This window comes from Colossoma macropomum, unplaced genomic scaffold (genome assembly GCF_904425465.1).
Source record: "Colossoma macropomum unplaced genomic scaffold, Colossoma_macropomum, whole genome shotgun sequence".
Classification (NCBI taxonomy): domain Eukaryota; kingdom Metazoa; phylum Chordata; class Actinopteri; order Characiformes; family Serrasalmidae; genus Colossoma; species Colossoma macropomum.
The window spans coordinates 13966714-13978078 of record NW_023494785.1 but is presented as its reverse complement, the minus strand read 5'-3'; the positions used below and the strand labels follow the sequence as shown (position 1 = coordinate 13978078).

The following is an 11365-nucleotide window of genomic DNA, read 5'->3' as shown; positions in this document are numbered from 1 at the left end:
TGGTCGTTTTTTTGAAAAATGCAAAGTTCATTTTATTTTTTAAATATTGATTGAGTTAAGATCTTTGCAATTATTATTAAGCACATTCTTCATACTTCAGCAATAAGCAAGCTGGCATTCCTTAAAAGGGAAATCCACCGATTTTTCAACATTTTTGCATAATTAAACAGTCTGATGTATAATATGACCTTCTGAAGAACCAGAATCGTTCACAGCAATGACAGGAACCAGACATTTGAAGAGTTTAAAGCCTCTAAGAGTTACATCACAGAAAATTATTACATGAAATGGTCACACACACACTGCATAACAAGATATTCTTTTACAATAGTTTTGGTATAAAAACGTACTTTGTTTAGATCAATTCATGGTGAAGAGGTACATGCAGGGTGTCAAAACAGTCCCAAAAGAAAAGATACTTTTACAGATTTAGCACTATTTTATCATTATTAACATTATAAATGGAAACTCAGAAGGCAAATGTAGGTTTACTGATTGTTTTGTATAGACATCATGATCCTAGGTTCCTATCGCCAGAAAAGAAATCAGAGTCAGTAAGTGTCTCTGCAATGCAGCAGTTCACATCAAACCACATCAGACCACTCTGGATGAAGTCTGTAGCAATGTTGAAAAAACTGTCGAATTCCCCTTTAATACACCGATCAGGCATAACATTATGACCACCTCCTTGTTTCTATGCTCATTGTCCATTTTATCAGCTCAACTTACTATATAGGTGCACTTTGTAGTTCTACAATTACAGACTGTAGTTCATCTGTTTCTCTGCATACTTTGTTAGCCCCCTTTTACCCTGTTCTTCAGTGGTCAGGACACCCATGGACCCTCACAGAGCAGGTACTATTTGGGTGGTGGATCATTCTCAGCACTGCAGTAACACTGATGTGGTGGTGTGTTAGTGTGTGTTGTGCTGATACAAGTGGATCACACAGCAGTGCTGCTGGAGTTTTTAAACACTGTGTCCACTCACTGTCCACTCTATTAGACACTCCTACCTTGTCAGTCCACCTTGTAGATGTAAAGTCAGAGACAGTAGCTCATCTGCTGCTGCACAGTTTGTGTTGGTCATCCTGTAGTCCTTCATCAGTGGTCACAGGACGCTGCCCACAGGACGCTGTTGGCTGGATATTTTTGGTTGGTGGACTATTCTTAGTCCAGCAGTGACACAGAGGTGTTTAAAAACCCCAGCAGCACTGCTGTGTCTGATCCATGGGGGTCCTGACCACTGAAGAACAGGGTAAAAGGGGGCTAACAAAGTATGCAGAGAAACAGATGAACTACAGTCTGTAATTGTAGAACTACAAAGTGCACCTATATAGTAAGTGGAGCTGATAAAATGGACAATGAGCGTAGAAACAAGGGTGGTCATAATGTTATGCCTGATAATGTAAGTGCCCTTTAATAAAGGTTAGAAAGAGAACCCAAATGATAAATGTAACTGAAAACTACAAAACATGAATATTTCTGAGCATTAGTGAAAGATTTTAGCACTGCGAGTCACATTTTGGATTTTATTACACATTTAAGCCTATATGCTGCACAACTCAAGATGACAAGAGTTGACAAGCTGCAACCAATTAAGCTTGTAAGACTCACATGTCTCAGAAACAAATTAACAATAATGTAATCCATAATCAAAACACAGGGAAATGAGCATTCTTTTCCATTTATTTTTTTTTAAAAAACAACATTCACAACAGAAGTCACATCTATATAAATTACTACAGCGAACACAAGACACTTTAAATATAGCTCTGCATTTTTTTCCCCATTTAACCTTAAAAAATAAAAACTGTCCTAACTCAGATTTCCTCCTAATGTGTTGCAGTCAGATGCATTAAAATACAGTGAAATCATTCCAGACCTTTAGTTACACTCCTTTTGGCATGCTGTCCCCTGCTGGTCATCAGTATACATTGCAGAAAAGTCAGACGAAATTGACCGCATTCATGGCCAGGAACAAGCTACAGTTTCTGACCCTTCTTTTTTCCAGTATGCAGCTAATTATTAATAAATTAGTATCAGTGCCTTTTTAAATTTCTCCCCTAAAATTAAGACTAAAATGAACACAACATAGGTGCTGCCATCTTGGCCTCTCTTCCTACTATGATGAAATGATTATATTTCTATATCACAGCTTTTTTTCATCCCTTTTTTCACATATTCAGAGAAGCAGACAAGACTCCTTCACAAACTCAAAACAGGACTGAACACAAGACGCACTCCATTGCTCTGCTGTATAAGGTCACTACACCCACAAAACCCAATATACAGTACAGGCCCTCATCATACTCATCACTTTTAACTCACATGATACACAGACTTCTAAACAATGCCACAAATGGCTTGCTTAAAGAAAGAGATTGGAAACAAAACAGAGGTATTAGTTACAGAGAGTGGAGGGAAAGGACATGGCGAAGGCCAAAGTACTGCAGCTCACATCACAGAGATGAGCTATAGAATACAATATCCTCTCAGCTAGACTGGCAACACAGCTTATCCAAGCACTTTTCTATGAAACTTTACAATATTGCTAAATGATTAGAGCCCACAGTGATGGAAGAAACTTCAGAAAGCTCTTGGGGCCTTGGTGCTAATCTAGGGATAAACATGTAATGTTCAACAGAAACATTATATCACACACTGTGAGGGTAGCCTCAGATAAGCATAGAGGTGGTTTCCATATGCAGAGTGGAGAACACAATAACACCATGATTTAGCCAACATTTTGGTATGTTACCAAAGGACATTTTGGCTCCACAGACCAAGCCTCAGAATGGGCAAAGCCTCAGCTTGAGCAAATGTTAGGCAACTAGCTAGTGTGCTACCTAAGTTAGCTGGCTAGCCGAATCGTTGAGGTAGCTCAAATTAATGTTGGTTAAAAGTTTGTAGCACAAATTAACTATTTAAGAGAAAGTATTTTGTTAAGCAAAATAAACAAACAAAAAAACACAACTGCTTAAAATCACTCTTGTCATTCAGTGTGTTTCAGTTAGCTAGCTAACTACCTAATGTGGCTGGGTTGTAGCTAACCTTAACCCTTTTATGTTGAATGAGCTATTTACTCTAGCTAAGAAGGTTGGTGAAATGGCTAACCTTTACCTTTTTATTTTCCTAACGTTAATGTGAGCTACCTCACAAACATTTTTACTAGGTAGCCTTAGCCAACTCACTAGCTAGTTGACCAAAGTCAAAGTCCACCCAACCAAGGGGTTCTAAAGCTAAGGCTTTTCTCTTCCTAGTGCTTGGTCTAGAGCTGAAGCTAAATACTACCTATGTAAACTCCTACTAAAGCAACTGCATTAGAACAGGCAGTCAGCCAGAATGACAGAAGCATTCCTCAGGTCATCTGCAGGAATGAAGTATTATCTGCTTGACTGCTACCCTCCAAAGCAAAACTGAAGAGATTAAGCTCAGTTTTACTCAGCAGTTCTCACTGTGCAGAACTTGCTCAGCATTCCAGAACCCCTACCATGTTTGCTACTGAGCTGATATTGACACTGCCTGAGCTTTGATATTGACATTAAGGTTGAATCTATCTGGCTGTGCAGTATGGATTTAACATAACTCTGAAGGCAACTCTGCATGAGCACTGTGTTGCCTGGTGGTGGGGGGGCTGTGTAGCTGGTTGAGAACATATGAGGCCACATTAATCACATGGAGTCACTCACAGTGCTAGAGGGCTGAGCCGGGGATATGAGTCTTTCGGGGCATTACTGCAGCAGAAGCAAAAGACAGGACACACACACAAAAAGGTGCCAACAACCACCTTTCGGAGGACAGCAAGAAGAAAACAAAGGGGTGACACTATGAATCTTTCCTTTACCTCTCAGTCACTGAACTGAAGTCTGACCAAACGTCCCCCGACATTATTGAAACCAAGCCTCAAACACGCAATTAAAACAATAAAACCAAACTGAACACAAACAAAGAGAAATGAAACAAAAAAGGAGGTAAAGTCTTTTGGTAAGGAAAGGACTCTTTAGCAGGACGCTGCTCCAGTGTTTGTGTCCTACTCCACTGCACTGTTCTCAGTGGTTTTCCCTCAGTTATGTCCTGGGTTGCTCTGGGCCACTTGCTGCCCCCGCTGGCTGCCTTGCTCCTGCTTTCAGAAAAACATCATGCTCTGTTTTCGTCCTCAGAGTCAGTACCACACTGTAACCTCTAGTCAGATGGTTTCTCTTCTTGCCCAGCAGTCTGGAACTTGCCCCCTCTACACAAAGATCTCCTCTCCCTTCCAGCTCTATAGGCAAAGAATTGCTGCCTGAATCCCAAAGTGCAGAGAGTCAACAAAATTTTACATGGGGACAGGCAGGGAGTGGGGCTTAAAGGGTTTTTCCCATTAAAATAAAGGCTGTTTGGCGACACATACACACGCACACACACCACAGAGGCAGGATTTGAGGATGCACAGCCGATAAGCTTGTAAGGAGTAGAGGGTTAAAGAGGCCTTCTTGTGAAACAAATCCAGGAGTGCAGAGGTTGGCAGAAGGCATTGTGATGCAGGGCCCTGCTAATGTTGACGAAATGCATAGATCAGAATGTCACTGACGCAATCATGCACACGACTTCTGTGTCTAGCTCTGGACTGGATGAGTCAAGCCGAAGACAAGACACAGCGAGTGGAGAGTGACATTGCGGGTTCAGTATTGTTTCAATATTGTTTCAATATAGTTTGTGAGCTCAACAACACCTAGTTTTTAGACCCTCTAAGTTGTACCCTAGGTATATAGATCTGGTCAGAAACGCCCAGCTAAAGCAATCGATAAGTAAGCTTATGCTAGAACAACAGAAAACACTTCACAGCTTCAATCCAAAGCAGAGTGCAAACGACACTGACATGTCCCTGACCAAAGTGAGCAGCTCTCTCCAGCAGTGAACCACAGAGTGGACAGTGGCAAGGAACTCCCAAGGTTTTCCCTTAGTACCATACCACAGGGCTGGCGTAGTTAAATGACTTCAAAATGACCATCCACTGCCCGCAGCTCTGAGATGCGCGAGTCTGAAATCAAGATCTGATCAAATAAAGATCTACTGAGGAGTGTGTAAGCATGTGTAGGTGTGTTCTCAAGGGGTGGGCAAGGGAGAGAGGTTAGTGACCACAGAACACATTCTAAGGCAGCCTCTGAGAGGAGGAGCTTTAGGAGAACAAGATTGTGTGTATGTCTGAGTCTGTCTAAGGCCCTCAGCACTCCAGGGGCAGCAGGAAGCAGCGTCTACAGTCCACAGCTTTGGGGCTGGGCGGCTGAGCCCTCTTCCTTCTCAACTCCTCTCGACCCACAGAGCCACTCAGCCTGGCATAGGCAGCCTTATACTTCTTATCGAAAGCAGCTGGAATGCACAACAACAGAGAAACACACACAATACAGTAATGACCCAGACTGTTATTATTATATTCTAAAACCATTCTGTGTGCAGAACTGGGCTCGTGTTGGACATCAGTCTACTTACCAACATGGTCTTTGCCCATAGCAGCCAGAGTGAGAAACAAGAATTCCCTGTACAAACTCCTATGAACAGGAAAGGTAAATCAACAATAGGGGTGGGTGATGCAGCAAAAACGTAAATTTTAACAACAATTCATTAAGGTACACAACAATTCATTATGATGCACAATATGCATTATGACATGGTGTTGGAACTGAGAAAAAAGAACCAGTAGTGCTACATTTAAAAACTAAAAAAAAAGTACACTGTTATTTCAATTGTTAATTAAAATTCTTTAACTTCAATTAAGTATATATTTTTGTGTTATTGACTTAGATGTGATGACTTACGACAGCACATTCTAAAGTGACTAGTTGTTGACCGTACTGTATACTACGGCCCTTGTACCTGCCAATCTTAAGCCCTGTTCCTCACCTCTGTATCCGGGGAGTGCCGGGTTGCTTTGCGACAGTGTCCAGGAAGAGCGTGATGGCCTTGTGTACCTCGTTCATGCCAACCCAGCGCAGGACTTCCTCTAGAAAGCTCAGAGTGAAGGGGTGGTTGTGCCTGCGCCAGCTGTAATTACGCATCTGTACACCACCTAGACGGGAAAAGGTGGCAAAGCAAGGAAAAGATGTTGCCAAAGATTGTTACACCGAAGAGCTACTGTTACATTTTTGTATCTTTAATCAGTTTGTGAACTAACTTCTTAACAAGTGTCTTTTAAAGACTTAGTGCTTAGATGATACTTGGAGGCAACAAAAAATACAAATGGTCTTACTGTGTATTCTCCAGAGCACATAGAGAGGGGGCCAGTGATCCGTATCAGGTGTCAACGTGTCCCACAATAACTTCACCCTTACTGAAGTGTTCTCTGAACTCTGAGACACATTCAAACATGCACACACAACATATCTGTTATAGGATTCTCATAACTTATTTTCGCAGCATTTTTATGTGGACCATTACAGTTTTATGCAAAAGTTTGAACACCACCAGTCAAATCACACATTTTGTTGATTTTCTTAGTGAAATTAACACTTCATCTACAGGGAACAAACTCAAATATGGCATTTTCCTGCAGATTTCAGTGCATAGTCTCTATTTGCTGACTACAGTTTGGAGTATAACATATTGAGGAAAAAAAAACAAAATATAAAATGTGCTATAACTTTATCACAGGGCACATTTTATGTTTTCTCCAATATGTTGAATTCAACAAATAAACTGTAATTGTGCATTAAAATTTTCAGAAGTGTGTTCTCTGTAGAGGATGTGTTAACTTATTTACACACAGAAAATCAACAGGCAAATTGACTAGGGGTGTCCAAACTTTTACGACCACACTAATATAACAGTCTATGTAAGTGTGCACATGAGTGTGAATATTACCTGTGAAAACTGCGAGGCTAATGGTGACACCCGCACCAGCTGCAGCAGGTTGCTGGGAAGGCCGAGGCGAGTGAAGTACCACGCTAGGTTCCAGAATAGGATGGAGTGGCTGACCAGCAACTGGACCTGAGAGAGAACGCTCTCTCCCTCATTCTCCAACAGACTCTCTAGCTCCTTACGTAACACCAGAGGGCTCAGGTATGCCACCGTCACCTGAGGGGTCCCACCCAGGGATGAGCTCTACCCATACAAAAACATACACAAGCATTTACACAGGCACATCAGTGACTGTGGCACCTGCACGCTCTGAGTCAAAGGTAAACTAGTAGTTAAAGTAGACAGCAGATAAAGTCTTACCACAGTGTTACTGCTGCTCTCAGAGTATGTGCTGGTCTCTGAACTGGAGTCATGCTCATTCACTCCATTATGCAGGTGCTGCAGGAAGACATCAGGACCACCAGGGGGCCTCATTGCACTCTCCACCTCACCCTCCAAGTTTAAGTTACTACGTTCTAGACTGCTCATAGAAATACATAGCAGCACACAGACATAAGAGCCAATATATTAAGAAGCACTAGGCTTCACCAGTATCATTCTAGAACCAGTTCTGAAACATCCAACCTCAACCAGTTTCAGTAATGACCCTCCTCTGCTTCAAAAATAGTTCGGTCATGTGGTAATTGCCAGTGAATGAGTATTAACTTAAAAGTGCCCAAATTATACACCTATCATTGGAATATCTTGTCATTATCAAGCTTTCTCACAGTTTGAGGATGCTATCACAGATGCTAACTTAGAGGATGCTTAGTTGCATAAAGAAATGTATAAGAGAAGCTGCTCAACTTGTGTTTGAGATCCCAAACTGAAACTGAGCACTACAAACTGAATGTTCATTTGACCAAGCAGACCAAGCAAACTTTTAAGTAACATTTTCAGTGACTAAACCAAACATTGCTGTCAAGGTAAGTAAGAACAATGTTTTCCTGCTGGCTCTTCTTTGACATTTTACTCTCTACAAATAGCTCAGTAAATTTAATTGTCACATTTTGAATTCTGAAGCAACACCAGTTCCAAATTGGATCTGGGGTGCACAAGAGTTACCTGCTGACGGGCCCCATGTCACAGATCTCAGCATTAAGCAGAGGCACAAAGGAAGCTGAGCAGAAGGGGCAGCTGGTGTTAAGATTGGAGTCATCTGAAGTCCAGCCAGCCATTATCTCCTCATCGTACACTAGTGAGTTACAGCTCCGACATAGACTACAGCTCGACATCACCACCTATACAGGGAGAACAGTTGTACAAAACCTTCATAAACAAACAGGAAACCACTGTAATACTAACAATACTGAGTATACTATGACAACAATAGTTGTAAAATTGTATTTGAACAAATTTTTAGCATTCAATTTGATTTGACTTCAATTTAGTCTAAATGTTGCAACCTCAAGTGGCTGAAAATGAACCATGCCAGCATGTCACAACTGGTGACAGCAGAGGGTATTTGAGTTCAGTGCTATGATTCAGAACTCTCACTGACAAAACAAGGGAACAAGACGGACGGAGGGAGGGAGGGAGGGAGGGGGGAGGGAGGGAGGGAGAGAGAGAGAGAGAGAGAGAGAGAGAGAGAGAGAGAGAGAGAGAGAGAGAGAGAGAGAGAGAGAGAGAGAGAGAGAGAGAGAGAGAGAGAGAGAGAGAGAGAGAGAGAGAGAGAGAGAGAGAGAGAGAGAGAGAGAGGGGGCCGTTCTCATAAGACCTAGGATTTCCTTCTGTGTAAAACAGATTACCTCAAGCCCAGCCCCTTCCTGGGCAGAATCCCATGACTTCCTGAGCGAAAAAGTTGAATTTGGGGGTTCTGTCAGGTCAATGTCACTCCCCACAGATAATGAGCTCTGGAAAAAGGGAGACAAAAAAACACTAGTTTTGCCTGTTAAAGTTCCTGAAAACTGCTTGAAAGCTCCACACTGCAAAACACTTTACACACTGGTGGTTGGCACAGACAATTTTTCTACTTCAACATGTTTATTTGCCAAATTGACACAGCTTGCTCCTCACCTCAGAAGTGGCATTGTAGAGTCGCTCTTTGGCCTTCAACAGACTTTCAGCCACCTGTGCTTTGCGGGACTGCCTCTGTTCTGCTTTGCGCGAGTGGCCATTAGCGCCGAGTCGCCGGTCGTCCATGCTGGCTGCACGGCGTCCTGAGGCCCGGTGTCGTGTGGGAGTGAGCAGCTGCTGCAGTTTACCGGCCAGCCCACGGCTTGGAGACGACACGTTATTGTAGTTCTCGTCCACCGCCTTCCGGTTCAGTGTCTCCCGCTGCTCTGCAGGCCTGGTGGACGATGGGACCAAGGAAGGCCAAGAGAAGAGAAAATGAAGCAAAAATACATGACAACTGATGTTGTAATGTAATATATGCAATGTATTGCAAGATACATTACCTCACACTACAATGCAACAAAATGCCTACAGTATTTACTAAGATAAAACTATTAGAAACAGACCTACCCATGCTCTGCCCACACATGTATTCTTGTAGAATTGGATAAGCAGATTTACAGAACACTGACAAAATATGTTAAATATTCACACTGGAATGCTACAATGTTTGTCAACACAACACTGACTTTCTATTTACAAAATGAGCTGGTTTGTGTCATTGTAATAAATTAAAATAATGAATTTCCCAACAACTTTAACATAATCTATCACAACAGTATAACCTTAAACTAAAACACACACACACACACACACACACACACACACACATTCTAAATTTACATATCTCGACAAACATGGCATATTCCGACTTCAATGTACAATCCCTAATTATGTTAAATGGTATTTCTGCCAACTTTCTGTAAAGCTTGTCCAACCCATAGCAGCTGCAACACATTTGTAGGTGGACCATGGAAGGGTCAATTTACCGTTGTGTATAATAACACAATAATAAATTCTCAGAACTTCTGTAAACATTCTATACACCAGATTCTGAAGCCTACTTAAATTCCCACTGTCCCCTAATCTGTGTGTACCTGCTATCTCTCTCAGTCGGCTGGCATCGGCAGTCTGTCTCTGGCTCAGCGCACTCCTTGTAGAAGTTAGACAGGCAGACATCACTGCGGCGCACAAGGATACGGTCAGTAGGGGGCAGTGGAGAGGGTGTGGTGGTATCTCGACGGTAAACAGGAGGCTTTCGAGAAGCAGGGTCATCAATACCTGCATTCAGCACTGCTTGTCTAGACAACTTAGACTCTACGGTGGGGGAAAAAGGAAAACAAAAGCAGAGAGAAAGAGCATACTGAGCAACTTTTAGGTTCTGCTTCATCCCTAATGACCACTGAATTAAGTGCAGTGTACAGTGAACAGATAGAGACCTTATATCAACAAAATATATGACTTCCCAGCACTCGATTCATTTTTTTCCTTAGATATGTTTGTGCTGGTTGTTGGTTTCTCACACTACAGTTCCATACTATGTGACTTTGGCAGCATGAGGATCTTCCATCTCTTGATCCTAAGGCTTTATCTACTGTTGCATCAGATTCACTTTTTGGATATAATTCTGCCTTATCGAGCATCACATACCTCAAACATGCTAAAGAGAAACTATTCTTTTCAACTCTTACTGTATCTAGTGGAGAGGCTACCTTGCTGAGCGTTATGAAACTGCCAACAGCTCACTTAGATCTAGAACACCAGAGACCACAGCAGACAAGGCAGTTATGACCTGAAGAGCATGGTTTCCTTTGTGGTTTGCCCTAAAGAAGTTAGGGCGTATGTTATACCCTGTACCGCTCAAGTATGAAATGCACATGACACAGATGACACCTTGATTAGCATCTACGATAACATCATACTGCACTTGGGACACAGAGAGAACTCCCTCTCTGTCAGTTATTGATTGCACTGCACTCTTTACTGCAGTCTGAAAACCTGGCAGGGAGAACACCATGATATCTTGCTTCAGAGAACTCGCAGAACTCCAGGATAGCTTGCTTCACACAGTAGGCTACTTCACCCACAGCTATGGGAGGCTTCAGGCTTCTCTGGTTCAGGGCCGCTGCCAAATGTGACAATAGGATACATCTACATGTTCTTGTTACACAAACCATGAAGATGCCTTGCGTTCAAATTCACCAGTTATGGCATAAAATGACTAACTATCCACACTGGCACAGCTGTTTAAGACTTTGCCATATCATTGGGAGAAATTTGAATCCTGGCAATAGCACAATCACGAAAAGCTATTTATTGGCACACTGCAAAATCTTTCTTAGTACTTAGTAATTTCTTAGTACTAATATTTTTGGTAAATCATTAGTCATTCATCAATAGTTCATTCATTTAGTTTCTAAATATCTCAGCCTGTACAGATGCTCAAAGAGCATACATGTGCTTTACACTGCCTCTGGCAGCTATACGACATTCATAGAAACCACAATTACAAATCCAGTTTCATTTACTATATATATGAAAATTTATAAGAAGCATTTTTTATAAAATCTAAAAGCAATTATTCTTTGCCTTTTAC

At 41.9% G+C, this 11365-nt stretch overlaps 1 protein-coding gene across 1 annotated transcript in view; it reads right to left on the bottom strand.

Annotated features, from left to right (window-relative positions):
- Positions 1-1668: 1668 nt before the first annotated feature.
- LOC118816690 (DENN domain-containing protein 4B-like) overlaps positions 1669-11365 on the bottom strand; it is a 39254-nt gene continuing 29557 nt past the window's right edge. The window contains exons 20-29 of the mRNA XM_036583223.1: positions 9867-10086; positions 8890-9163; positions 8622-8726; positions 7939-8114; positions 7195-7354; positions 6838-7077; positions 6227-6326; positions 5881-6046; positions 5470-5528; positions 1669-5349 (exon numbers count right to left, since the gene is read on the bottom strand). Of these exons, the coding sequence (XP_036439116.1) occupies positions 5204-5349; positions 5470-5528; positions 5881-6046; positions 6227-6326; positions 6838-7077; positions 7195-7354; positions 7939-8114; positions 8622-8726; positions 8890-9163; positions 9867-10086 (1646 nt within the window). The 3' untranslated portion in view covers positions 1669-5203. The remainder of the gene's footprint in view (positions 5350-5469; positions 5529-5880; positions 6047-6226; positions 6327-6837; positions 7078-7194; positions 7355-7938; positions 8115-8621; positions 8727-8889; positions 9164-9866; positions 10087-11365) is intronic.